Genomic DNA, 27,472 nt, shown 5'->3' on the forward strand with positions numbered 1-27,472 from the left:
CTGGCCCGATCAATGCGAGATGTTTGCCCAGGTGTGGGCGATGGACCAAGAAGACAATGGCTCTCGCTCACGGCTGATAACATGACCTGTTCCCCCTCGGTGCCTTCAATGGACATTCATTGTCTTTTGCCTGTTCCCCCCTTCCACAGAGGACTATAAAAGACCCCTGAGATAACCAAGATTTTGAGATTCTCCCCGATGTGACAAAATGGATCTCCATTGTCCAGACCAGTGAGGATTTCATCTGCTTTGGCAGCTATAATCCCTTTTCCTGTCTTTTTCTTTCTATCCTTTATTTCCTTTCTGTCCCCTCCATTGCATTTGCTGTTGGCACTATATAATAAAGGTGAATTTGCTGTGATTAAACTGATGATCCCCGGCTGTTCGCCTTTTTGCCCTTCTGGGACTGGTAAACAAGCCATCACAACACCCCGCTCCTCCAAGCGGATTGTGACACTCCCTCCACGGGCAGGGTCCCTTCCTACCCCAATACTTACGGGATTCTGTCAGGGACTTGCTTCCCTTTCCTTCCTCCCTCTGCTACCAGGTGGAAATGTGATGGGAAATGCCTGGCAAATCCATCTTTGGTGCGCGCTCTGGGAGCTCACACAGCTGCTGCACCTTGTCCCCTGGCCCTGCACAGCTCCTTGGGAGGCACGGCAGGAGCAGCACCCTGGGAGCCTCAGGAATGCCCCTCTGGGATCCATGGCACACGCTCCCAGGGGCTGGAATTCCAGTTCCCAGCCAGGAAAAGATCTTCCTGCCCTTGAAGGCAAAGCTCTTAACAAGGAGCAAGACGCCAAGTGGAGCAAGATCCTACAGTGACATTTCACTGCCAGCCTTCATAACTTCACCCGTGGTGGTTGTAGCTCCTGGATTGGGAATGAAATCAGGGCAGGGCGTTTGGTGGGAGCTGCCCTGGCTCAAGGGAGACACTGAGAGAGAAACAGAGCAGGCAGAGAAAGGCAGGAGAGAAAGGAGGACACAAACACAATCAGATGAGAAGGTGGCACTCTGTAAACAGAACTGCAACTGATTGAAAAGGAATGTGATGGAAAGAAGTAATATTGTAGCTTTATTTCCTATCAAAATACAATTTCCTCCCTTTCTCACAGACCTCCTCCCAGAGTCATTCAGCAGGGCTGTCAGAAAGTTCTTCATTCTGAGTGGATGTTCCAGGCTGCAGCCACAAGGAAACAGGGAATGGGGACTTTCCTGCTCCTGGGGAGTTTGACATCCTCAGCTGAGGAGAGGAGGAGGACAGCTGGGCTTCACCCTTCCTTAGGAAAAGGCTGGGTTGGGGGGAAAACGCTCACCATGTCTGCAGCTGCTCCCACAGGGATGTGAAGGCTGATCCTAGAGCCCCAAGGGTCACATTCAGGGCTGCCCTCAGGGAATGCTCATCTGGTATTGAGGGGCAGCGTGGGAGCACCTGGATCTTGGAGCACCCAGCTGCCCCCATGTTTGGAGGTGCCTGAGGAGGGCTGGGACCATGCCAGGGACATCCTGCAGTGACATCCCCCCTGTCCCGCTCTGCGTGCGCTCAGTCCCAAACCTGACCCTGATCCTGGTCTCAATCTCACTCCACATTTAGACACACGCATAGTTCTGTATTTAATCTCATCCCAGTGCCAGACTCATCTAGCCCCAGACCCAATCCCAACCCCAGCCCTAAAGCCAATCCCATGCCTAGCCTTAACCCCAATCCAGCTCTAATCCAAATTTCAGCCCCAGCTCCAACCCCAGCCCCAATTCCAGCCCCTTCCTAAATCCTCAGTCCAAACCAAATCCCAGGTTCAGCCCTTCTGGGGGATTGGGGGTGTCTCTGTCCCTCTGACCCCGATGATGTTTGGGCGGGGTCACACCAGGGTTGAGAGGGACAGAGACCCCCCCGGCCTCCCCAGGGATGAGAAGGTCGGAGAGCCCCCCCAGCCCCGAGCACCCTCAGCGGTGAGAGGGACACAGAGTCCCTGGTCCCCAGCCCTGCACAGGCATTCCCTGAGGACAGAGGGATGGAGACCCTCTGAGCATCCCCCAGGGCAAGGAGACAGAGACCTGCGAGCATCCCCTGGGCTGAGAGGGACAGAGACTGCCCTGAGCACCCCCTGGCACAGGGTGAGAGGGAGTGAGACCGCCCAGGCATTCCCTGGGGTGAGAACGATGGAGACCCCTGGGGAATGGCCTGGGGTGACAGGGACAGGGACAACCCATCCAAGCCCCTCCCAAGCATCCCCCAGGGTGAGAGGCACAGAGACCCCTTGAACATCCCCTGGGCACCAGACAAAATAAACTCGGCAGAAATCAAACTTAACCCTCCATAAAATGCCTTGAGGAATATTTGCTCTTCCCACAAGTCACCTGTGATGGAAACACAAATCCCAAACATGAATAAACTGACAATAGAAGCAATTCTGTGGCAATTCCAAAATTCATCGGTTCCTGCACAGCTCCAACTCACATGCTGGCAGGTTCCGATAAAAGGAAAGTGGAAATTTGGCCCAATACAGATTATGTAAAAAAATGGAAAGCTCTGTGTATCTGTCACAAAGGTGACAGGGACGAAGAAAATAATGATTCTCACATTTGGCAAAGCCCTCAAACCTATGAATTCGGGAGTTTTTGGGAATTTAGTTACTTGAGCTGGGCATCTTGTAGGACTTTTAGCAGCCTTGTGTTCCTCAAATTGTGAATGATCCTTTTCAGTCTTGCATTTGTCATTTGGTCCCTTTCCTCCAGTGATTTTAACAAACTTTTGAAGGAAGGACAACAAAATATTTTATTTACACTGGCCCCTCACAACAGCCATTTCCCTCATAAGTTCTCCCACAAGTCCCTCAGAGGAAGCTGCGTTAAAGTTTCCAAGAGTTCCTCTAGAAGGAGCCACAATCCGCTCAGAGGAGGGAACCATGCTGTTGCCAAAAGCACTTGGGGTCAGACAACAGTGCCCTGAACTCATTGAGCCAAAATAATGTCACAATCTGGTTAATAAAATTGTTAGAGAGATGCCTCTGCCCCAATTAACGTGCTAACGAGACCAAATCCAAAGTGGATTTTATTGAACAGTAAATGTGAGGTAGAGAGAGAGATTGAAAGAAAGAGCAAAGGGGGGAGAGCAAGGGAGTGACAGGGACAGAGACCTCCCCTGGGGCAGGGCAAGGGTGACATTGTCCCCTGTGTGCGGGGCCTTCCCAGGGTGGGGGTTTTACACCTGAGCCAGTTTGGGTAAGGGGGGTGGTGTTCACCCCCACCCCGAGCAGGGATTGCCTCACTGCTTCAGGTGACAATGTAAGATGTAACCAAAAGTGTGTTTTCAGTCACCATCTTCATGAACTGTGATAAACAGGTGGGGCAGTGTTCTTTATCTCTGCCATGACTCAGCCCTGATAACGCCCTCCAGGGGCCATCTTCTGTTAATGGGCCATTGAGTGTCACTGCATGACTGATAAAATTACATCATCCCATTGTGGGATGCTCCGCCCAGGGGGAGGAACCAAGCATTCCTGCCTGGATATAATCTCACCCTTGCAACACCAGGACCACCTTGCCTACTGGATTCCCAGAGGACAAGAGCTCCATCAGCACCACTGGACCTTCAGAGGAAGACCAGACCCTTCTACAGGATCCCTGCTTTGACAGAATCACGTTCATCACTCCAACAGGACTGCAGCCACCATTTCATCAGACTGCTACCACCTCCCTTCCCAACGGGGTGTCAGGTTATATCCTGACTCTGTCAGATTAAGCCAGTGTTTCTGGATCATTGCCTTGATCCTAATTTTCTTATTCAACTGTAATTCTGGCATAAATTCTTCCCCTGCTTTGCTCCAAACCAGTACAAAACTCAATGTACTCATCCCTTGTTTTCCTTCCAAAACAGAATTTCCCATCGCCAAACCTTTGCCAGATGGAGGAGGAGGCTGCGAGGAAGGGGAAGGAGCCCCGGGACACCCTGGCACGTGAGGAGGAAGTCAGTGCCCCTTTCCCCCTCTCTCCTGCTCCATCTCCCAGCCCAGCATGGCCCCCGGCTGCAGGACAACCCCGCTGCCAACGCCGTCCTGCTGGGGACGCACTGGGGGGATCTCCGTCCCCTTCCCTCTGGCATGGAGGCAAATCCCATCCTCTCCTTGTCCTTCCTCCCCCAGACAAGGAGCTGAGGATGGAGACCAGGGAGGACAAATCCCCACGGCAGAACCTCATGGAAGAGGCCATTTTGAGCGGCTCTATGGTGCCTGAATCCAATGGGGCGGAAAAGCCCCAGAGATCCCACAGGAGGAGGGGCTGCAAACCCACCCCAAGGTCCTCTGAGGAGGAAAGACCCACCTTGTGCCAGGAAGGTGGGCAGAGCTCCAGCCAGAGCTCGGAGCTGGTGGTCCATGAGGAGCTTCATGATGGGGAGAAGCCCTACAAGTGCTTGGAGTGTGGGAAGAGCTTCAGGCGGAGCTCCCACCTGATCAGCCACCAGATGATCCACACCGGGGAATGGGCCTACGAGTGTGGGGAGTGTGGGAAGGGCTTCAGCTGCAGCTCTGCCCTCGTCACTCACCAACGCATCCACACCAGGGAGAGACCCTACGAGTGTCCTGAGTGTCAGAAAAGGTTTCACACCAGCTCCACTCTCCTTGTACATCAGCGGATTCACACAGATGAGAGGCCCTTCCGCTGCCCCGACTGCGGGAAGGGCTTCAAGCACAACTCTACCCTTGTCAGACACCGGCGCATCCACACCAGGGAGAGGCCTTACGAGTGTGGGGAATGTGGGATGAGCTTCAGCCTTAGCTCCAGCCTGATCCAGCACCAGAGGATCCACACCAGGGAACGGCCCTATGAGTGTGGGGAATGCGGGAAGAGCTTCCGCCAGAAGTCCCACTTGATCCGCCACCAGAGGATCCACTCTGGAGAAAGGCCATATAGGTGTGGGGAATGTGGGAAGGGGTTCAGCCAGAAGTCCCAGCTGATTGTCCACCAAATTATCCACACTGGGGAGCGGCCCTATGAATGTCCCCAGTGTTTGAAAAGGTTTCAGACCAGCTCAGATCTCCTCCTGCACCAGCGGATTCACACCAAGGAGAGGCCTTTCCTCTGCCCTGACTGTGGGAAGGGCTTCAAGCGCAACTCCCACCTCATCAGGCACTGGCGCATCCACACCGGGGAGAGGCCCTACGAGTGCCCCATGTGTGGGAAGAGCTTCACCCAGAGCTCTGACTTGACCCGACACCAACGGAGCCACCGGTAAGGGAAGCCCTCCAAGTGCCTCAACTGCAGGAGGAGCTTTGTGCACTGCTCCAGCTTCAACTCCCATGGGAGACCCATGTTGGTCAGAGCCCCGGTGACCCATGTTCCCTGTGATCCATACTGGGAAGACACCTGTACCTTCTCCTGGACCTGCCAATGACCTGATGTGGGATTGAAGAACAGGAGGGTCTGGCCATGGTCCTGTCATTACATTCACTCCCACCTCAGGTCATTTCCAGGGGCAGGAAAGGGACTCTCTCCCTCTCTCTCTCTCTCTCTCTCCCTGAGGAGAAGGGTGTCTGTTCCAGGCAGGAGGAAATGCGTGGCTGGGAAGAGCCAGTCAGTGGTGATGTAGTTTTCCCTGTAAATAGTTTTTCTTATCCATTCTGTTACCAATATTGTTGCTGTTCCTGTTTGTTCCTTGTCTCGTTGCTCTTCTCAGTAAATTGTTCTTATCCCAGTCTGGGATCTTTGCCTTTTGTGCTTTTCATGGGAGGCGGGAGGGCAGCGAGCGGCAGCGCGGTTTCAGCGGGAGCAGGAAATTGGGGAATCCCATTCCTGAACCCCGGCCCGTGGAAACCGAGCATCCCAGCTGGTGCCAGCCCTGGTGGCCACGGCAGCAGCCTTGGGAGCGGGTCCCTGGCTGGGGCTGTGGGAACCTCTTCACTCTGGTGCCCAGGGACAGGAGTGGAGGGAGCGGCTGCAGCTGAGTCGGGGCAGGCTGGGGTTGGATCTCAGGAAAAGGTTTTTGCCCAGAGGCTGCTGGGGCACTGCCCAGGCTGCCCAGGGAAGGGTCAGAGCTCCAGGGCTCTCTGAGCTCCAGCAGCGTTTGGACAGCGCTGCCAGGCCCAGGCTGGCATTGTTGGGGTGTCCTGTGCAGGGCCAGCAGTTGGACTCGAGGATCCTGATGGGTCCCTCCCAGCTCAGCCAATTCTGTGGCTCTGGGATCCCATGACCCTGGGGATGGGACTGCCAATGGTTGCCATGGCAACGGGCTCTGGCTCCAGGCCTGAGCTGGTGTCCATGGCAACCACCCCTGGCATGGGGTCTCCATGGAGCTGCCCAGGGACTGACCATAGCAACAGGGGCTGGTGATGGTTGCCATGGAAACTGACCATAGCAACAGGGGCTGGTGATGGTTCCCATGGAAACTGACCACAGCAACAGGCGCTGGTGATGGTTACATACTAAGGATCAGATTTTTTGACAGGCACTCAGAGGGGTTCTGTGAGGACTTTTTAAGTGTCTCCAGGCTGCCAAAGAGCCGGGATGTCACTGGCCCCCACAGGGGTTCCTGTCATGGGCAGAGTGGGAGCTTCAGGCAAATTTTATTAGAGAAGCTCCTGTTGGGTCAGGAGGTACAGAAAGGATCCCCATAGCCCCTATAGATCCCCAAATACCCCCAAGGACCTCCAGGCTTTCTAAACTCCTTTTGTGACGGGAGCCTTGGAGCAGCAGGTTCCAATCCCTGTCCCCGACTTTTCAAGAGCTCGTATGTAAACAATTATAAAGGTGGAATTAAACCTTTATAGAATTTGTCCCACAGGATTAAGCATGGCAAACCAGTGTTGGGAGTTGAGTTTTTCCTTTCTGTTCGTTCCTTATCATCGGCTGCTGATTATCGGCTGATCCCTTATTTTGGGAGGAGGATGATCAGAGCCACTGCTCTTGGGAAAGGGAGTTTCCACTGCTGCTGCCGGAGCCCAGCCCAGAGCTGCTTCTTCTGTCATGGGGTGAGCCTCTGCTCGTGAGAGCAGCCGCTAAACTGGGACCTTATTAACACCTGCCCCACTAAAAGAGAGACCTATCCCCGTCTGCTCGGGTGCCCGGGATCCTGAGCTCAGCTCTCCCTGCCCTGCTGGGAGCCCCTCAGCCCCTGCCTGCTGAGACATCCTGCCGGCCCAGCTTGCTGCTTTCCCAGAGTCCTGCTGGGGCCCCGGAGCCGGCTGCCCCCAGGGTTTGTGAAGCGGAGCCTTCTTCCAGCCCTTCCCGCCTTGGGACAAAGCCGCCATGGCCGCGCGCTCCCCGAGCCCGCGCCGGAGCGCCCCCTGCAGCCGCGCGGGGATCACCGCACCTGCCCTGCCCCCCGGGAGCCACCAGCGCCCCTGCCGGCCGTGCCCGGAGCTGCACCGCAGGGAAAGTGCCGCGGCCGAAAGGCTGCACTGGGCTCCTGTTCTGTTTGCTGCCAGCGCCGGAGGTGCTGCTGTTTGTTTGCTTTATTGTACACACTAGTGAAGAACTGTTATTGCTATTCCCACATCTTTGCCTGAGAGCCCCTTGATTTCATGATTCTAATAATTTGGAGGGAGGGGTTTACATTCTCCATTCCACAGGAGGCTTTTTTCTGCCTTCCCTAGCAGGCACCTGTCTTGTAAACCAAGACCAATTTTGGCACCCAATTTGCAGCCCAAGGGCATTGAGAGAAAAGTGTGAAATAAGAATAACAATTCTTGAGTAACATAATTTTTCTTTTTTTTTTTTTGTTGTACTGGATATAGAAACCTTGTTAGGTGTCACCATGTGGTCTGGCTTACCCTGGTTTGGGTGGCACATGGTTGTGGCTACACTTTTCCCACCCTATAACTGTGGCTACTGTGGCTGCTATCCAGTTTGTTTGATGGGTTAATATGGTGAGGAATTTATGGATTTTTCATTTCCTCTGGACATTGGGCACATGGATTGGAGGCTCCCACACACTAACTGTATGTGTTTTATGAATTATTTAATAATGGTACCCACTGTGAGGAAATGACACCGGGAGAAATTTTCTCCCAACCCCTCAGGCAGCTCTTTGGGTCTACAGTGGTTGGTGTTGCTGATGTGCCTGTTAAGCCTATTCTATTTAGCATTTAGAGGTAAGGGAAGATTGACTTGGATAACTATCGCAGCAGGGCATTCCCTGAGTGTTGATAATTAGCATTGACTCCATGATTCCAGAGGGCTGATCAATCGCTTTATTATATTATACTATACTACTCTACTAAGAAACATTCATCGCTCTTGCAGACAGTCCGATACAGACAGACCAGATTGGTTGATTGTAATCCAAACACCGTCACCATTGGCAAATTAAGAAATCACACTTTGGTAAACAAATCTCCATAACACATTCCACATGTGCACAGCAACAGGTGCAGCAAGTGGAGATAAGAATTGTTTCTCGTGCTTTTCTCTGAGCTTTCTCACAGCTTCCCAGGAAAATCCTGGGAGAGCTCTCTCTCTCTGTTCAGAGGATATGTGATTACCCCAGGTCAGTTGTGACAATGCAGGCCCAAGGACACCACGGTGACACTACAGAACCTCATGGAACCAAGGGGCCATTGTGACACTGTGCTGCCTCATGGAATCAAGGAGACCATTGTGGAACTCGGGGGCCCCAAGGAACCAAGGGTCCGTGGTGACCTTGTGCAGCCCGCAGTGTCACAGAGGAGCCGTTGTGACACAGCGAGGGCGCGTGGAGCCGAGGGGCCATTGTGACACATCAGGGCTTTGTGGAACCACAAAGCCATTGTGACATTGCAAGGTCTCATGGAAGCACGGGGTCATTGTGACACTGCAGAAGCAAGGGGGACATTGTGACACTCCAGGGCCTCATGGAACCAAGGAGACCATTGTGACACTGTGGGGTCCCACGAAACCAAGGGAACATGGAACAGGTCTGGCTGGCTGGGCCTCCTGGGGACCACCTGACAGGTCCGGCTGACCTTGACATGGCGAGGGCTGCTTCTCACCTGCCCCTGAAGCACTGGGGCTCTGGGCTTTCCTTCCTATGGGAGAGAACTGTCTTTCTTCTCCAGGGGCCTATGGCCAAAAGTGGGATTCCTTCTCCAAGTTTCCTTGTATGCAAGGATTGTTCCCAGACGAAATCTGCCAGGAAAGACAGGTCTGGCTGCCTTGGCCACCCAGGGGCCACCTCTCATCTGCCTTTAAACTCTGGGACCATGTGCTTTTCTTTCTTATGAGAAAAAAACATCCATCTCGACCAGGCACCCATGGCCAAAATTGGGGATCTGCCTCCAGAATTCCCTATATCCAAGGATAGCTCCCAGACAGAAGCTGCCAGGACTGACAAGTCTGGCTGGCCTTGGCTTCCTGAGGGCTGGCACTCATGTGCCTCTGAAACACTGGAGCTCTGTGCTTTCCTTCCTAATGAAAAGAACTCCTCTTCCTGACCAAGTGCCCATGGCCAAAACTGGGATTCCACCTCCAAAACTCCGTACATCCAAGGATTGCTCCCAAGTGAAAGTAGCCTGGACAGACAGGTCTGGATGCCCTTGGCCTCTTGGGGGCTGCCTCTCACCTGCTATCCAAACACTGTGGCTCTGTGCTTTCCTTCCAATGGAAGAGAACCTTCTTTATTCTCAAGGGGTCCGTGGTAAAAACTGAGATTCCTCCTCCCACATTCAATGAATCCAAGGATTCCTCCATGACAAAAGCTGCCAGGACAAACCGGTCGGGCTGGCTTGGCCTCCCAGGAGCCACCTCTCTCCTCTTCTGCCTTTGAAACGCTTGGGCTCTGTGCTTTCCTTCCTATGGAAAAGAACCATCCTTCTTACCAATGCAGAAATGACCTAAATTTGGATTCCACCTCAAAAATTCCCGATATCCAAGGGTTGCTCCAAGGCAAAATCTGCCAGTACCGTCAAGTCTGGCTGGCCTTGGCCTCTGGTAGCTGCCCCTGCCACACTGGGGCTCGGTTCTTTCCTTCCCATGGAGATCCCTGTGACACTGTGGGCACCTCATGGAACCAAGGGGATCATTGTGGCACCACTGGAGCCCATGGAACCAAGGGGCCATGGTGACACAGCGGGGCTTCATGGACCCGGAGACCATCATGACTCTGTGGGGCCTGATGGAACCATGGAGACCATGAGGACCCTTCAGGGCCTCGTGTCACCAAGGGGGCATTGTGACACCTCAGGGCCTCCTGGAAGCAAGGGACCATTGGGACACTGTGGGGCCCCATGGAACCGAGGGCACATGGAACAGGTCTGGCTGGCTTGGCCTCCCAGGGGCCACCTGACAGGTCTGGCTGATCTTGGAATGCCAAGGGCTGCCTCTCATCAGCTCCTGGAGCACTGGGGCTCCGTGCTTTCCTTGCTGTGGGAAAGAAATGTCTGTCTTTTCAAATGCCCATTGACAAAATTGGTTTCCTCCCTAAAAATTTTCCTCTATGCAAGAGTATTTCCCAGAACAAAACCTGACAGCTCTGGCTGCCCTCTGATGGTCACCTCTCATCTGCCCCTGAAACACTGGGGCTCTGTTCCTTCCTTCCTGTGGAAAAGAACCTGGCCTTCATGTCCAAGGTCCATGACAAAAATTAGAATTTAGCCTCCGAAATTCCATATATCAAAGGATTTCTCCCAGACAAAAGCAGCCAGGACAGACAGCTCAGGCTGGCCCTGTCCTCTAGTTATTTTCTTAGACAATGAGCTGAATGTTCTTATTTGAAAACACCTTGGAGAGCACCCAGAGATCTCCCAAGGTGGGATTTTGAGGCCTCAGGCACATGACCACTACATATGGACAAAGGAGCTCTGTGCTCTGTCCTGTTGTGGTGGTTTTGCATCACACAAGTGATGTCCTGAGAGAAGCTGCTAGCAGTTTCCTCCATGTCTGACAAAAAAACCAATCAGTAATTAGCTTTGAGAGCTGACAATCTGTTAAACCACTAAGGAAACTGCACACACCTCTGTGTAGACAGAAGTTAAAGAGGAAGAAGCCTGGCTGGGTCTCTTTCCCTTCTGGCCAGCACAGAGGTGCCAAGGCCGGGCCAGCCCCCGTCTGGGCCGGGGCGGGCCGGGCGGCTCCTGCCGTGGGGCCGGGCCCCTTCCCAGGGAGCCCGCCAGGCCCCATCGGCTGCTGGGCAGGGGAGGGGAGGCCGCGGGGCCGAGGCCGGGCCGGGCCGTGGCTGCGCTTGCTGACATCTGGCCGCTGCCGAGCCCTGCCCCGCCGCCAGCCCGGGCCCAGCCAGGATCCGCCGGGCCCCAGGAGCAGCCCCGGGCCGGGCCGGCTCGGCCAAGCTTCTGCCGCCCTTGGGCTTGGCCCGCAACCAGCGGGCAGGGCCAGGAGAAGCCATCGGCCCCGGCCGTGCTGCTGCTCTGCTCTGGCCTGGCTGCTGAGATCCTGGCCCTGCCCCCAGCGCCGCCCAGCCTGACACAGCCCCAGCGCAGCCGCTGCACAAACCTCCATGGCAAAACAGCTCCGGCCGCAAGGACCCAGCCCGGCCGGGCTCACGCAACCATCTGCAGGCCCCGCCTGAGATATTGACTCTTCCCGTGCTTCCATCCTCCCTCCAGTGAGAGAAAAGGACAAAGTGCAGGCACACAGAGGAGCAACGTGAAGACACCCAGGTCAGTGAAGAGGAAGTTGAGTCCCAGATGGGAGGGATGAGGAGATGCCTTGATCTTGGGGCTGAAATCCTCAGGAAACCTATGGAGAAGGATGTAATTGATACATCAGACTCTCTTTTTCCCTATAATGCATTGAAAAGAATGGGGAGATGACTTGTTTAGCAAAGGCCTCCATGCTAAAGTAAGCAAATGTTGCAGTAGCTGTGATCCCATGAGAAGTTTGAACACTGAAAGAGAAAAGAGTGATGAGACTCTGTGCCCTCAGGGAGAGAAGAAGAAGATCTCTGTTCCCAGAGATGAAGATGATTTCAGAAATAAATTAACAGAACCTTTGCTCTTAAAGAGCTCATCTTTAAACCAATATCCCATAAGTTGACATGGCCCATAAACACAGCTGTGGGAAAAGCTGTAAAAATTGGGAGGGACATCATGATTGCAGATTTTTCCAGGCAGCTGCTATCTGTGGAAATGAAAAGCCATGTGAGAACTGTTTTCTTGTGGAGAAGTCTCCATAACATTAACAAGAGGAACTTCTCTCCCTAGATGTAGTGAAGAAAGACAATTCTGGAAGTGGTAAACTGACTGAAAGTTTTAGGTTTTGTCTCTTTACATTGTCAGGTTGTATGGAGAGAGGAAGTGTTCTGAAAGTTTTGTTCTGATTCTCATTACTCTTTCTTTTAGTTACTGTTAATAAATTTCTCTTTATACTGAAACAGAGATTTTTAGAGTTAGGTTAACAAAATTAATTAAGCATTTATAATTTAGCTTGTAGAGTTATGTGTTGAATTTTAACCTTTTACTTAAGAAACCTCTGCCTGGTACAAAGGGCATAGGAAAATGCAAATTTCTGAAGCTTCTTGCATAAAGAACAAGACCAGAAGAAGGAAAGAACCCAGATAAAGAAGCTCCTCTGTCTCCAAGCCTACCAAGACTGACAGACATACTCAGATAAGCACCAAAGGACCAAAAGCACACGCGCAAAGAGGAAAATGTTCAAAAGTTCAATCATGAAGAAGACTACAATCTTCAGCCTCAGGACCACCGAGAGACCCCCGTACGACCACCACAGCAAACCACGCATGCCCAGAAGGGCGTGGACTTACTTAGCATGAGAGGTGAGGACAGGTGGGGCCAGTGGTTGAACATGAATGAAAAAGTTGTGCATATAGAACGTCTTTGAGAATAAAATTGTGGGTCAGACTGAGGCTCAGGGCACAAGTTTTGGAGAGCTATCTCACTTGTGCCGGGCGCTGACATACATACCCACTTCATAACTACCCCAGGTTGTGGAGTCTATTGATTTATTCCGCGTATCGCTTCAATGCCCTTCTAAAGTTTTGAGCCTATTTTGCTTTTCTCCTAATCCTATCTTAGCGCTGGAAATTAGTAAGTATAATCTAGTGAGTGCACTGGTAATTAGCCAGCACTGAACCCACCACACTAATTGATGCATTGGACGAGAAATCTCAAATTGATGAACCAAAACCACTACAGAAACTTTCCTGATGAACTTCCTGAGACAAGAGGGAAATCAAGGCAGAGCCATGGTTTGTCAGGACTTGCTTGATCCTAATGAGCCCCGTGGTGCATTTGGAGCTGAGCCCTGGAACCTCAGGGCCTGAGAGGAGATTGCACAAACCTTTCCAGGAGTCAAAGTAACAAGAAAACCCCAAAGTGTCTCAAAGCATTAATGGGTGCCACTGAGGTCCATCCCCAACACAGGCTCCTCATGGACTCCTTGGAGGAGAGAATTGGAGGCCAGGATGGCACAAAAGCCTCTCAGAGATTCAAAATGGCAGAAAAATCTCTCAGTCTGGAAAGGAAAACCCAAAGTACCTTACAAAAACTTTGAGTATCTCAAAGTATTAATGAGCCCCACTGAGTGTCAGTACAAAGCTCTCAAGGGACTCGTTAAAGCAGGTAATTGGGGCCATGATTGCACAAACCTCTCACAGAGTCTGTAGCAAAAGTGAAACACCAAGTACCTTAAAAGAACTGAGTACCTTGAAGCATTAATGAGCCCCACTGAGTGTTGTTCCTGACAAAGCCTCTCCAGGGACTAATTACAGCAGATAATTGGAGGCCAGGATTGCAGAAAGCTCTCAGAGACTGCAAGGCAAAAGCCAAAGCCAAAGTCCTTTGAAAAACCTGCAGTCCCTGGGAGCATTGTGGAGCCCCCAGGGCCATTCCTGAGCAAGGCTCCCCAGGGACTCCTTCCAGCAGATCCTTGAGGCCACTGGGATGTGGGCTAGGGGGGGATGCTGAGGGCAGGACAAGGGGCTGACAGTGCCCAGCCTGGCTGGGGCTGTGCCAGGAGGCCCCAGGGCCTCAGGACAAGGTGTCTCCTCACAGCCCTTGGTGGCACAGACCCTGCTGTGCCCCAGGCCACCAAGACTTGGCTTCTCTTTGTCCCCACCTGTCCTCAGTGCCTCCAGTTCTCTGCTCTGCCTGGGGCCTGGGGACACTTTCTCAGTCGTGTTCCTCAGTGGGACCCATTAAAAGTCAAACAAACTTTGGAGTTGGATTCTGACTTGGAGCTCTGGAGAGGTTTCTGCAGCTCCCTCTCAGGGCCTGATGTTCAGGGCCTGAGCACAAAGCCCCAGAGGCTCATTCAAGTCCTTGTGCTGTGTCTGTGCTGCTGAGCTGGGCCGGGCTCCTGGCACAGAGGGTGATGCTGGTAAGCAAGCAGAGCTTCAAAAGCACATTTCTCTGGATGAGCAGCTCTTCTCCCAGCCCAGCAGGGCTGGGGCACTGCCTGCAGCCAGCGCGGGCACAGCCCAGAGGCACAGAGAGCTTCAATCAGTCAGGGCTGGGAAGGTGCTGAGAAGTGCCTGGGGCAGAATCACTGCCAGCCCTTGGCACAGGAACCTCTGGCTGCAGGACAATGCAGCTGCAGCTCCTGCAGTGATCTCCTCAAGCTGGAACATGCCAATGCCCACAGCCCCTGTGAGTACATTCTCTGATGGTCTCTTGTGCAGAGCAGCCAGGGGTGCCCAGGGCTGTCCTGCAGAGCAGGGTCCTGCAGCCCAGGGCGCTGTGCTGGGCCAGGGACTCTGCTGCCTGCCAGGGACAGCTCTCAGCCGGCCCGGGGAGCTGCTGCCAGCGCTGGGGACAAGATGTGGGTGGAAGGAGACAGCTGGTAGGGCTTGGAATTGTTCTCCTTGTGTGGTGAGGATGCTGCATTGTTCAGGACTGCTCAGAGCATGGCATTTAACTGCAGAACGTTTCCAAGCAGATTATACAGGGAGCACAGCAAGGCAGGGGCTGTATAAAAGGGCAAATGCTGCTAGTTTAATCTACTGCTCTGGGTTGCCTGGATGGGAAATTGCACATAGGTATTCATCTCCCAGTTCAGGCTGAGAGAAATAAAAAAGTTTTCTCTCAGATATGAATAAACCAGGCAGTGACAGAAATCAACAAAGGGTCCCTTAGAGGCAGTGTCACTTTTCCAGCCTCCTCAGGGTTGCTCTGACGTTACCATCAAAGCCTGCGGAGCCAGAGCTGCCCCTGGGCTGTGCCTGAGCTGGGAGGGGTCTGCAGGGCAGAGCTGAGCCCCCAGGGCTGGGCTGGGCTCTGGCAGCACTGGCAGGGCCCAGCCCTGGGCACAGGGAAGCAGCTGCTGGCAGGGACAGCTCCAGGCAGCAGAGCCCAGGGCAGGCAGTGGGGGGAAACTGCCCCAAAACTGGGCTGGGATATTTAAATTCCTCTCCAAACCCAACTATTCCATGATTACTTTTTTTACAGATCCACATGCCAAGGCACAGCACATGTCCAACAGCAGCTCCATCAGCCACTTCCTCCTGCTGGCACTGGCAGAGACGCGGCAGCTGCAGCTCCTGCACTTCTGCCTCTTGCTGGGCATCTCCCTGGCTGCCCTCCTGGGCAACGGCCTCATCATCAGCGCCGTAGCCTGCGGCCACCACCTGCACACGCCCATGTTCTTCTTCCTGCTCAACCTGGCCCTCAGCGACCTGGGCTCCATCTGCACCACTGTCCCCAAAGCCATGCACAATTCCCTCTGGGGCACCAGCACCATCTCCTACACTGGATGTGCTGCACAGCTCTTTTTCTTTCTGTTCTTCATCTCAGCAGAGTTTTATCTCCTGACCATCATGTGCTACGACCGCTACGTGTCCATCTGCAAACCCCTGCACTATGGGACCCTCCTGGGCAGCAGAGCTTGTGCCCACATGGCAGCAGCTGCCTGGGCCAGTGCCTTTCTCAATGCTCTGCTGCACACGGCCAATACATTTTCCCTGCCCCTGTGCCATGGCAATGCCCTGGGCCAGTTCTTCTGTGAAATCCCACAGATCCTCAAGCCCTCCTGCTCCAAATCCTACCTGAGGGAACTTGGGCTTCTTGCTGTTAGTGCCTGTTTGGCATTTGGCTGTTTTGTGTTCATTGTTTTCTCCTATGTGCAGATCTTCAGGGCTGTGCTGAGGATCCCCTCTGAGCAGGGACAGCACAAAGCCTTTTCCACCTGCCTCCCTCACCTGGCTGTGGTCTCCCTGTTTCTCAGCACTGCACTGTTCGCTCACCTGAAACCCCCCTCCATGTCCTCCCCATCCCTGGATCTGTCAGTGTCAGTTCTGTACTCGGTGGTGCCTCCAGCCCTGAACCCCCTCATCTACAGCCTGAGGAACCAGGAGCTCAAGGCTGCAGTGTGGAGACTGATGACTGGATGCTTTCAGGAACATTAAACTGCTGGCAAATTCTGCAAATCACTTGTAATAAAAGTTATCTTTGATACTTGTTGCTTTGGTTGTGGGCGTTTTTTCCTTTGTTTAACATTTTTCATCTTCTCCCCAAGGAAATGTCATTGTTTGTGCCATTTCTCATTTTGTTTGTCACCACCTTCCGTGGGGCCACAGACTGTCCCAATGAGGGGCTGCGCTCTCAGTGGCATTAAAGGAACTAAAGCATCTCCCAGCAGAGTTTTCTGCAGAGATGCCCTTTTGTTGCCTCCTCTGGAGCTGCAGCAGCAATGTCTGTGTGCAGAGCTGGGGGCAGATCAGTGCTGGCACAGCAGCTGTGCCCAGCAGCAGCAGCAGCACTTGGTGTTGGCAGTGCTGCTCCCGTGGCCCTGCCCCGCTGCCCTGGTGGCCCTGGTGTTGCTGCAGGGCCTGAGTGCTCTCGGGGCTGGGCACAGTCCTGGGGGTGGCAGTGCCGGGGCTGCAGCAGGGACAGGCCATGGGCACTGCTGGGGCAGCGCTGACGCCTCAGGCCAGGGCCTGGGGGCTCCAGGCTCCTTGCCCAGGCTCTCTCAAGAACACGGCCAGGCCAATGCTCAGCACAGAAAACCCCCGTCAGCAGCCCCAGGCTGGCCGTGGGCAGGCTGGGGGCAAAGAGCACGGCTGGTGCTCTGCCAGGGCCCTGGGGGAGACGGGAAGGAGCAGCAGAGCAGGGGCTGATCCATCCCCAGTGCGCTGCACAGCCCAGGGCAGCGTCCCAGAGCGTCCTCATGGAGCTGCCAACAACATCCCCCCTCTGCAGCCCTGGCCTCTCCCCCAGCTCACACAGGTGCCGCATCCTTGCAGGCACAGACACGGCAGCGCTGGCTCAGGAGCCCCTGTTTGCATTGCACACAGCAGGCGGGAGCACCCCCGTGCTGGTGCTGTGGGGACATGAACCTGAGGGAGCACAAATGCCATCAGCCCCTGGGGCCAGGAAGGGCTGGGGGACGCCAGGGAAACCACTCAGCTTTGTCCTGGCCTCTGTACTCAGCCAGAAAGTTTGTTCCCATCAGCTGGGACTTTCCTGTCCCACTGCAGACACTGTTGCTCAGAGCCAGGGCTGCCTGGCAGCCACCCCCAAACTGCCCTGAGCATTTCCTTGGCTTCACCTTTGCTTTCTTTACTCTTCCTGCTACAGATTTCTTCCTCTTGCCCAGCCCTGTTCCCTGCCCTGCACACAGCCCATCCCTGTTTGCCCTTTCCTCTCTGGCCCCACTCCCCATTGCAGTTCCTGACTTGGCACCATGGGAACGGCCCTTGGGGAGCAGGATCATCCCACAAGTGCTGCAGGAATTGTCTGCAGGCTCCTGCAGTGCCTGGTGCTGCTCCCTTGCCAGAGGCAGCCCAGGCCAGGGGGGCACATCTGGGCTGCTGTGTCTGCCTGTGGGGCTCCCTGTCCTGGGCAAGGAGGAGGAGCTGCAGAGGCTCTGCAGGACTGACAGGGGCTGTGAGGAGAAGCTGAGGGACCTGGGCTGCTGCAGCTTCTGAAGAGGAGGCCCAGGGCTCCTCCTGCAACTGCTCCAAGGGTGGTTTCAGAGAATCCCAGAATCAGCACGGCTGGAAAAGACCTTGGAGATCATCAAGTCCAACCTGTGCCCTGACATCGCCTTGTCTCCCCTGAGCCTCCTCTTCTCCAGGATCAACAACCCCAGCTCCCTCAGCCACTCCTCACAGGACTTGTGTTCCAGACCCCTCACCAGCCTTGTTGCCCTTCTCTGGACACGCTCCAGCCCCTCCATGTCCTTCCTCAATTGGGGGGCCCAGAACTGGACACAGCACTCGAGGTGCTGCCCAACCAGTGCCCAGCACAGGGCAAGAATCACTGCCCTGCTCCTGCTGGCCACACCATTCCTGACCCAGGCCAGGAGCCATTGGCCTTCTTGGCCACCTGGGCACACGGCTGGCTCATGTCCAGCCTGCTGTCCATCAGTCCCTGCAGGTCCCTTTCTGCCTGGCTGCTCTCCAGCCCCTCTGTCCGCAGCCTGGAGCGCTGCAGGGGTTGTTGTGGCCAAAGTGCAGGACCTGGCACATGGACTTGTTAAACCTCACCTTGTTGGATTTGGGCCCTGGATCCAGCCTGTCCAGGGCCCTGTGCAGAGCCCTCCTACCCTCCAGCAGATCCACATTCACATCCAGCTCAGTGTCATCTTCAAATTTATTGATGGTGGACTCAATCCCCTCATCCTGATCATCAATGCAGATATTGAAATCCATGCTGGCTGGCTCTGACCCCTTGGCCATCCTGTGGCTGCCCTGTGATGGCTCTCAAGGTGATCTGTTCCAGAACCTTGCCGGGCACCGAGGTCAGGCTGACAGGCCTGGAGTTCCCCAGATCCTCCTTCCAGCCCTTCTTGGGGATGGGCTCACACTGGCACCTCCAGTGCTCTGGCACCTCCCTGCTGAGCCAGGACTGATGGGAAATGATGGAGAGCAGCTTGGGGAGCTCATCCACCAGCTCCCTCATCCCCCTAGCATGGATCCCATCCCATCCCATAGACCTGTGAGCATCTGAGTGGCTCAGCAGGTCACCAGCTGCTTCCTCCTGGATTACAGGGGTTGTTCTGCTCCCTGTGCCCATCTGCCAGCTCAGGAAAACTCTTGTCCTGAGATCAACCTGTCCTAATATTGAAAATTGAGACAAACAAGATGTTAAGTAGTATGGCCTTTCCCTTATCTTTAGTTACTCTATTCTCCACTGCATCCAAAAAAGAGTAGAGGTTGTCCTTATACCACATTTTGCTATTAATTTATTCATAGACACATTTTTTATTATTTTTCACCTAAGTGTCCAGGTTAATCTCTAATTGAGATTTCACCTCTTTCCTTTTTCTTCTGAATGACCTAACAACATCCTCAAACACGTACTAAGTTGCCTGACCTTCTGTCCAAAGTTGATGCATCCTCTTCTTTCCCTTGAGTTCCTACAAAAGCTCCATGGGCAGCCAGGGCAGTGATTTTCCTCACCAGCTCATCTTTTGCCACACTGGGACAGGCTGCTCCTTTCCCCTTAAGATTACTTTCTTGAAATGTGTCCATCCTCCCTTAAAAACTCGGAACCTGACTCAGTACTCCCCAAATCTCCATCCTAAATAGGCCAAAGTCTGCCCTGCCTAATTCCAGTGTGGAAGTTTTGTTGCTGCCCCTCCTTCTTTCACAGAACATTGAAAACTTGATTATTTCATGGTCACTGTGCCCCAGGCAGCCTCCGACCCCCACATCTGCCACCAGCCCTTCTCTCTTTCTGAGCAGCAGGAGACAGAGCTTTCCTTGGGAGAGGGAGTTACCAAAAATTCGGTGAAACACAAAACTCCTTCACACCAATGCAGCATCAAGAAGCAGCATTCTTTATTCAGCCGGATGCACGGGGGATAGCTCCTCCCAAAGCCGAGCATGCTGAGTGCAGGAAAGTTTCTGTTCATATTCTGTATTTTGCACACATATTCATTGATTGTCCTGGACTAAACACACATCTGATAATCATTTCCCCAAAATCATTAACATATTTCCCCTCCCCTTTACCCATGCTCTCTTCTGTCCTGGGGGTCTCTCTGGTGGTCCCTGGTGGTCGTGGACCCCAATGTTCCCGTGGGCCTGGCTGAGCTGGCAGGACACTGAGGCTGGTGAACTTCCAGTTCCCCTTCTCACACAATGGGCATTGTGTGGTTTCCATAGGCCTGGGGTTTTGGAGAACAAGCTCCCGGTGTCAGCTCACCTGGTGGAGACAATTTATCATCTGCTAACATGAGGTCACAGAGTGGGCTATGACACCACTGAGTGGGTTATGTGGGGTCATTGAGTATCTATAATGTCACAGACTGTCTCTGTGACATCACTGAGCTGGCTGTAACATCAGAGATTTGCTGTGTGGCATTAAAGAATTGACTGTGACATCACAGAGCAGACTGTGGCATCACAGGACAGAGCTCTGACATCATAGAGCTGACTCTGACATCACAGAATTTTGCTGTGTCATTACAGGCCAGTGACGTCACAGAATGGATTGTGGCATCAGAGACCAGCTGTGTGACATTAGAGAATGTGCTGTGACCTTACAGACCCAGCTGTAACATCACAGAGCAGGCTGTGACATCCCAGATGGGCTGTATGACATCACAGAGGAGCTGTGTGAGGTCACTGGGTTGGTCACTCCGCCCCAGCTCCCCCTCACAGTTTCTCCCAACAACTCCAATGCTGTTCATGCCCAGCGGGGTCCCTGTCCCCCGCTATCCCCCCGGCCCACCTGGAGCCACAGCCTCCACCAAAGGATGTTCCACAGGATCCACCCCAGAGCCTGACACAGGGAAAAGGGGCCAGGGCTGTGTGACCAGGACATCAAGGACGTGGATTATCCAGGTCCCTGTGGCCTGGGTTGGGTTCCCCAGGGCGGGAAAGATGTCTGGCAGCTGGAGCAGGCTTAGGGAAGGGCCTCCAAGGTGGGGCTGGAGCCCTTGGGCTGTGAGCAGAGGCTGAGGGAGCTGGGCTTGTCCAGCCCGGAGCAGGGAAGGCTGAGGGGCTCCTCATCCCAGCCTGGCAGTGCCAGCCAGGAGGGGATGGAGAACACAGAGCCAGGCTCTTCACCGGGGGCCTGATGGGAGACAAAAGCCAGTGGGTGGAAGGGGAAAGAGGGGAGATCAGCCAGGCCAGGAGGAGATGAAATGAGTCAGGCTGGTTTCAGCATTTCCTCAAACACCTGCCTGACCTCCCTTCTCCATCCACCACTGACAGCTTTGCAAATCAGGAACTGTTTGAGCTCTTTTACCCCCGCTCCAGGACGAGCATCCTGATACAAGAACTTAATTCTGTTTATATCTACCACAGAACCACTTTTCCATACTAAAATCCATTCTAGTATGGAAATCACTTGTGGCTGGTGGACTCATCAGACCCTGCTGGGACGTTGCACATAGCTCAGGGAAGAGCGTGGTTGTTATTAAATTGTGTCCTGTTCAACCATGGTCTGTTGGCCCTGAAGAGAAACTTTCTGTGTCTCTGAGTGCCACCAGTTCCTGACCCCCAAAGGACACAAACCTGATGAGTTGTGGTTCCCACTCCAGTGGTGGCACTTGGAGCTCCCTCCATCCCCAGAGCAGAGCTGCCTTGTCCCAGAAAGTCCCTGGCAATGCAGGGATGAAGGAAACAGGACAGGCTGTGAGGATCAGGGGCAGGGCACGGCCAGGGATTTGGGGTGGTTGTGAGCCCAGGGCAGGACCTGGCCCTTGGCCTTGGTGAACCTCATCCCATTGTCCTGGGCCCATGGCTCCAGCCTGTCCAGATCCCTCTGCAGAGCTTCCTGCCCTCCAGCACAGCCACACTCCCACCCAGCCTGGGCTCACCTGGAAATGACTGAGGGTGCCCACGATGGCCTCGTCCAGATCAGCAATAAAGAGATTTCACTGGCCTGGCCCCAGTCCTGAGCCCTGGGGACAGCCCTGGATGTGACTCCATTCCTCAGCTGCTCTGAGTGCCAGGGCTTGGATGAGGGAAATGGTGGGGAGGGGGTGGGGAAAAAGTGTTATTGATTGTCAGTCATGAAGGGACTTGCTTTTCATATCTCTTCAGACTGCATTAGGAGGTGCTGGGAGTCAATATCAATTGGACATCGCTGATATCAATCTATAAACAGGAAAAACCAGGAAAAGGACACAGGACAAAACAGTTCTCCCTGCATAGTCTTCAAAACAGTATATTCACTTTGAATAAACTTCTGAAATCTCTCTAATTAACCACAGAAGAATTGAAAACTTCAATTATTCCCAGTAGCATTTCTTGTTTGGGAGTTTTAAACAAATCTTTATGAGCCTTTTGTCACTGAATTCCTGAACTGAAGAGCTCAGGAAAGAAGAGGCCTCTGGAGTAGGAAAATTCATCAGCAACCTCCATCCCCATCAGAGCAGCAATGAGCAGAAATGGGCAGAGCTTTGTGGCTGCCCCAGCTCTGGGATGGGCCCTGGGCCTGGAGCAGGAGCAGCTCTGGAGGGCCCCAAGGCCGGGGCTCTTGTGCTGGCCTGGGCAGATGGGATGGCAGTAGGGGCTGCAGAGCTCTCAGCAGCTGAGGCCGAGGGGAGCAGGGCAGCCAGGGAGCCTCCTTGTGCCTTGGGCAAGCCCCTTCCCCCATGGCTGGGGCTGAGTCCTGGCTGAGCTGCAGCTGCTGCTGTGCCCTTGGCAGGGGCTGAGGCCGTGGGGCCAGTGGCCAGAGCAGCCTGGCCTGAGCAGAGCTGTGGGGCCAGAGCCGGCTGGGCTGTGCTGGGGAGAGGCCCTTGGTGCTGCACAGAGCTCAGGGCAGCTGGCAGAGCTTGCAGGGAGCTGGGCTGGGCTGCGAGAGCCTGGCCCAGAAACCATCAGTGTCCATCTCAGCCTGGCTGAGCGTGCAGGGGCAGGACTCAGCCCAGGCCTTGTGGGGCAGGGCCAGCGCCTGTGCAAGGCATTGAAAACAGGCAAGTGCCCGAGAGAGGAGGCTGCTCTGTGCCCTTGGGGGCATGGACACAGCAGGGAGGGGGCCCAGGACATTTGTCAGCGCCAGCCTCTGTCCCCAGCCCTTGGCAGCCCTGGCTGCTGAGCCCAGCTTTGGCCTGGGCTGAGTTTGGCTGTGGCCCAGCTCCATCCTGCTGCGGGGCTCAGGGCCTGTTCCTGGCCATGGCCAGCCCTGGCCGGCCTCTCTGCTGGCCCAGAGGCCGGCAGAGCCCGGGGCAGGGCTGTCTGTGCAGCCCCACAGGTGCCAGGGGCTGGGCAGGAGCTGGCAGAGGCTGCCCAGCAGGGAGGCCATGGGGCACAGAGCCCCAAGGCTGCTGTGGGCACCACGGCACAGGGGCCGTTCCCAGCCGCAATGCTCCTGTCCTGGGCTGGGCCTGCACAGGGGCTGTGGCACCATGGCTGGGCCAGCACAGGGCCACCAAGGGGCCACGCAGCCGCTGCCGGGGCTGGCAGCAAGGCCGGGCACAGACAAGGAATTGCTGAGCGTGGCCTGCGCTGGCCAGGGCTGACTGTGCCAAAGGCAGAGCTCAGCTGCCCTTGGGGGCTGCAGGAACACTCAGGAGCCCAAAGAGCCTCCATGGCTGTGCTGGACACCAAGGCTGGAGCAGGGAAATGCAGGGCTGCTGCGCCATGGGGAGGGCATGGAATTCCAGCACACACCTCAGCTCTCGGATGATCCCGGCACCGTGCTGGGCCCTGTTTCAGCCTGGAGCAGAGCAGATGTTGATGGCACAGGAGCCCTGCGGGGCTGGCAGGGACCTGCAGCTTGCAAGGTGCTCTGCTCTCCCTCAGCTCCTTTCTGAGAGATCCAATCCCAGCTGGGCACCTCAGGGCACAAGTGGCACTGCCTGTTCATGGGCGCACAGCTGATGTCTGCCTGCAAAGGGGCACAGGTTTTAGTACTTGTACATTTCATATTACACAAGGACATTTTTATTATGTGGGTCACTTCACTACTTTTAAGACAGACCAGAGTTTTCCCTCTATGAACAGGAATTTCCTGGAAGTGTACTGATGGGAGAAGGCGAAGAAATACTGATCTTCCCATCTACTTGAGTCACCAATATTGTGTTTATTATATCATCTCCCTCTTCCTTCAGATGTTTCCAGCTCTCCTGTTTAAATGGCCATGTCTAAGGACATCTCTTCACTGGATGAGCTGGATCTATGTACTTCCTGTTGCTCACAGATTTCCTCCTCCTGATGCTTTCTGGTCATTCAAGTGCCTCTCAACTGATTGGCTTCATGCTTTGAGCTGCAGGGAGTTGCCCAATCTTTCTGAAGTTCAAATAAATATTGTATTAGTCAACATCCTCATTGTGTTTATATCTATCACAGAATAACCTTTTCTTATATCTCTGTCTAAAACTGTTCCTGTACAGGAATCCCTTGGGAATGGGGGACATGTCAGATGCTGCTGGGACATCACAGAGAGCTGAGGGAAGAGCTGGGATGGTTATTAAACTGTTCAAATGTTCAACTTGTGTTTGTTGGCAAGAAACCTTTCTGTGCCTCTGAGTGTCACCAGGCCCTGAGCCCAAAGGACACAAAGCTGATGAGTTGTGGTTCCCACTGCAGGGGCACTTGGACCTTGGCTCTGCACAGGAGAGCTCTTCATCCACTTTCCCTCTTTTCCTCCCTCTGGCCATGGAGGGAGCTCCTGAATTCAGCCTGTGACTCGTGTGTGCAAAGAGCAAATCTGGGCAGAATCGGGGCAGGGAGGGTTTGGGGGCACCTTGGGATCTGTGCTGGGCACAGAAGGTGTTTTCCATTGCTCTGAGACTGTCTGCTGTGCACAGTGGATTTAATAGCCAGCAGAGGAATGACTTTTGCATTGGATGGAGCTGTGCCTTCCCTTGGCTTTGTTGGCTGACAAGAAATGAACATCCCTCTGTGTCTCGGGCAGCTCCTTCTCCAAGGAAAGCAGGTGGGAGTTGGAGCCAAGGAGCTGAAAGCTGCAGGTGCAGCCTGGGCTGGAGGGAGCTCAGATTTGCACAAGGCTGCTCTGAGTGCCAGGGCTTGGATGGGGGAAATGGTGGGGTGGGGGTAGGGACAGAGTCTGATTGATTGTCAGCCATGAAGGGTCTTGATTTTCATATCTATTCCAACTGCATGAAGAGGTTCTTGCATTCGGTGTCCATTGGAGATTGCACATATCAATGTATTAGCAGTAAAAAAAAAACTAAACAGGACCTAAAAAATTTCTTCTCACTGTCTTTTAAAATATATTCACTTTGAATAGGCTTCTGAAATCTGTCTAATTAACCACAAAATATTTGGAAACTTAAATCAAATTATTCCCAGAGGCTTGGCTTGTTAAAGTGTTCTGAATGTTAATGAGCCCTGGGGCACTGAATTCCTGAACTGAAGAGCTGAAGGCTGAAGAAGCCTCTGGAGCAGTAAAATTCAGCAGCAGCCTCCAAGGTGCTGAGGATGTCAGCAGCCCCCACTGAGGCCATCCCTGCCCAGAGACCGTGGGGGAATGGGCAGACAAGGAGAGCGTCCCTGGGGCTGGGGCAGCAGAACTCAGAGGCAGCAGCGGCTCCAGCTGGGAAATGGAGTGTGGGATGGGGCTGTGAAAGCCCTGCCTGGGCTGTGCCAAGCAGGACACACAAGCCCCGACCCCCATCCCCCAGACAATTCTCTCAAGGAGACATTTAAAAGGAAATGCAATTGTTTGTGTCCTCTGAGTTGGATGCACTGGAGGAATACACAGAAGGGACTCTCAGGAGCTCCAAATAAGGAAACAGCCTTTACTGTCAACTTTAGGAAATAAAAGAAACTTTGGCAAAAGGTTTAATACGACATTCAATGAACAAAAAACACTTCTCAAAGCATTAACTTTGCCCATTCAACTTCACAAACTCTAAGCCTGTTCAATTTTAAGTTAATCAACCTTTGCAAGTGGATAGAAATAGGAGACAGAAGGAGAAAAAGACTAGTAAGATACACAGAAGCACACACACAGCCACCACATCCAGTGGTGTTCAGATGGAAATTCCAAGAGGAGGTAGGGTCAAGATGTGTGCTTGCCTTGTGCTCAGCTTTAAATACCCTTTGGTCTTCCTGGGCCCTTCCCCCAGGTGGGACTTGGGGTCATTTGGTCACTCAGGAGCTGGGCTGGGGCTCCAGAGGTGGCTGTGGAGCATTGCCTGTGCTGTGCCAGGCACTGGCAGCCACTGCTGGGCTGGGATAGAGGCTCTGGGGGGATTGGGGTTCCAGGGCAGGGCAGGGCTGGGGTTCCAGGGCAGGGCAGGGCTGGACCTGCCCCTTCCTCCCCCACACATGAAAAGTTTTGGGGCAACAATCTCCTCCAGTCTATCATAATAGGGAATGTTGGAGGTGGAAACCAAATTTCACGGGCACCTGGACAAGGACTGTTCCTTTCCAGAGTATGGAAAGCCCCAATTCCGGTAAATTTCTCTTTTCGTTTTCTGGATTTTGTTTGGTTTTGTTGTTGCTTTGTTTCCTTGGTGTGCCTGAAGTGTCCAGTCAGGAGCAGAGTGACTCTTGCCAAGGAACTTTGTGGTGCTGTCGCTGAATATGAAATCTGGTTTTTGCTGCTCCCTTGCTGGGGATTTTTTCAGCACTCTCAAGCCCTCGTTGGTAACAGGGTGAAGGAGCCCTGGCCCAGGCTCTGGCCCTGGGGGACACGGGGACACTGCCGGGGGGTCCCTGTCCCCCTGTCCCACCCCCACGGCCCCGTCCCCCGTCCCCGTGTCAGGCTCTGGGGTCGATCTCGTGGAACATCCTCTGGGGGAGGCTGCGGCGCTGGGGGCGGGGGGACCCGGGGGGACAGGGGACCCCGCTGTGCACGAGCAGCGTTGGACTTCTCTGGGGGAACTGTGAGGGGGGGCTGGGGCGCAGTGACCTCCCCAGTGACCTCACACAGCCCCTGTGATGTCACACTGCCACCTGTGATGTCACACATCAATGTGATGTCACACAACCATCTCTGTGATGTCACATAGCCATCTCTGTGATGTCACACTGCCCTTGTGATGTCACACAGCTATCTCTGTGATGTCATACTGCCCCTATGATGTCACACTGCCATTGTGATGTCACACAACAATCACTGTGATATCACACTGCCCCTATGATGTCACACTGTCCCTGTGATGTAACAGAGACATCTCTGTGATGTCACACAGCAATGTGATGTCACACAACCATCACTGTGATGTCACAGAGCCATATCTGTGATGTCACACAGCCCTGTGATGTCACACAGCCCTGTGATGTCACAAAACAATCACTGTGATGTCACACAGCCCCTATGATGTCACACTGCCATTGTGACATCACACAACTATCTCTGTGATGTCACACTGCCCCTATGATGTCACACTGTCTCTGTGATGTCACACTGCCTGTGTGATGTCACACTGCCCCTATGATGTCACACTGCCCTCGTGACATCACACAGCTATCTCTGTGATGTCACACTGCCCCTATGATGTCACACTGCGCCTCTGATGTCACACTGCGCCTGTGATGTCACACCCATCTCTGTGATGTCACACAGCCCTGTGATGTCACACAACTATCTCTGTGATGTCACACTGCCCCTATGATGTCACACTGCCCCTGTGATGTCACAGAGCCATCTCTGTGATGTCACAGTGCCAGCTCTATGATGTCACCCCGTGATGCCATACAGCAGTGCAGTGATGTCACAGA

At 54.0% G+C, this 27,472-nt stretch overlaps 1 protein-coding gene and 2 pseudogenes across 1 annotated transcript; 2 read left to right on the top strand and 1 right to left on the bottom strand.

Moving 5' to 3' along the window:
* LOC128820667 (uncharacterized) overlaps positions 1-27,472 on the top strand; it is a 2,212,279-nt pseudogene that overhangs the window by 1,195,329 nt on the left and 989,478 nt on the right.
* LOC128820669 (uncharacterized) overlaps positions 1-27,472 on the bottom strand; it is a 1,091,286-nt pseudogene that overhangs the window by 194,929 nt on the left and 868,885 nt on the right.
* Positions 15,039-16,286, top strand: LOC128820684 (olfactory receptor 14A16-like). Its single transcript, XM_054001499.1, has one exon. It carries the CDS (start codon positions 15,311-15,313, stop codon positions 16,283-16,285), a length of 975 nt encoding a protein of 324 aa, XP_053857474.1. The 5' UTR covers positions 15,039-15,310; the 3' UTR covers position 16,286.

Source organism: Vidua macroura, chromosome 30, assembly GCF_024509145.1.
Source record: "Vidua macroura isolate BioBank_ID:100142 chromosome 30, ASM2450914v1, whole genome shotgun sequence".
Classification (NCBI taxonomy): Eukaryota; Metazoa; Chordata; class Aves; order Passeriformes; family Viduidae; genus Vidua; species Vidua macroura.